At 54.8% G+C, this 845-nt stretch overlaps 1 protein-coding gene across 1 annotated transcript in view; it reads left to right on the top strand.

Moving 5' to 3' along the window:
• Positions 1-210: 210 nt before the first annotated feature.
• ACA1_200250 (carrier superfamily protein) overlaps positions 211-845 on the top strand; it is a gene marked incomplete at both ends in the record, with an annotated part of 2485 nt that continues 1850 nt past the window's right edge. Inside the window, 4 exons of the mRNA XM_004341772.1 lie at positions 211-220; positions 381-410; positions 506-534; positions 638-742. Of these exons, the coding sequence (XP_004341820.1) occupies positions 211-220; positions 381-410; positions 506-534; positions 638-742 (174 nt within the window). The remainder of the gene's footprint in view (positions 221-380; positions 411-505; positions 535-637; positions 743-845) is intronic.

Raw genomic sequence — 845 nt, 5'->3', positions numbered from 1 at the left:
GAAATCTTCGTCGAGGCGCAAAGGGAAGACGACCCGCACAAGGTGACGCCGGCACGCTTCGATTCACGGGTTCTTCTTTTTCACGTCTCTGACACGTGCAACAAATCACACAATCACAACACGCGCGTGCAGGTGGAGCGATATTTGAAGCATGCGCTGAGCTACTGGTACACGGGTGCCGGATTGCCACTTCCCGGTGGAATGCTGCCCATGGCCCAGCGTACGTTCTCCGCCCGCTCGCCACCACTTCTCCATCACCAGATATCGGCCCAGTTATCATCAACCACGCTTCTGGCTCTCCTCGTTTCTCGTTTCGCTCGTTTCTCTTTTTCTCTTTTCTCTTCTGACCTTCGGCCGAACTGCTCCTCTCCCATTCGCAGAGCTCACGCCGCTGCAGGATTTCCTGGCCGGTACGCCCTCACTCGCCGCCGTCCAAATCTTTTGTACCTTTTTGTCAACTGAGTCTCCGTTTCGTTTTTCGTTTTCGTTTTGGTGTAAATCACAGGAACACTTGCCGGCGTCGCCATCACACTGGTACCATATAATTGTTTAACTTTTTAACTTGGAATGAATAGAAACCGGTACCAGTCCTAACGATGGTGGCAATCGGACGTCGGTGGGTGTGCGATGGGGGCAGGTGGGCCATCCGTTCGACACCATCAAGGTCCGACTGCAGACTGGACAGAAGGGCCTTTTCTCGGGCGCCATCGACGCCACCATGCGCACCATTCGCAAAGAGGGGGTACGTCGCCGAGTTTAACCTCGCTGCTATGGGATGACGCACAACTGACATTCATGCGTGTCGTGTGCGTGTCGTGCGTGCCGTGCGATTGTGTCGACCAATG

Source organism: Acanthamoeba castellanii (genome assembly GCF_000313135.1).
Source record: "Acanthamoeba castellanii str. Neff unplaced genomic scaffold scf7180000084753, whole genome shotgun sequence".
Taxonomy (NCBI): Eukaryota; Discosea; order Longamoebia; family Acanthamoebidae; genus Acanthamoeba; species Acanthamoeba castellanii.
Note: the sequence above shows the minus strand (reverse complement) of the source record. Positions and strands in the feature narration are given on the sequence as shown.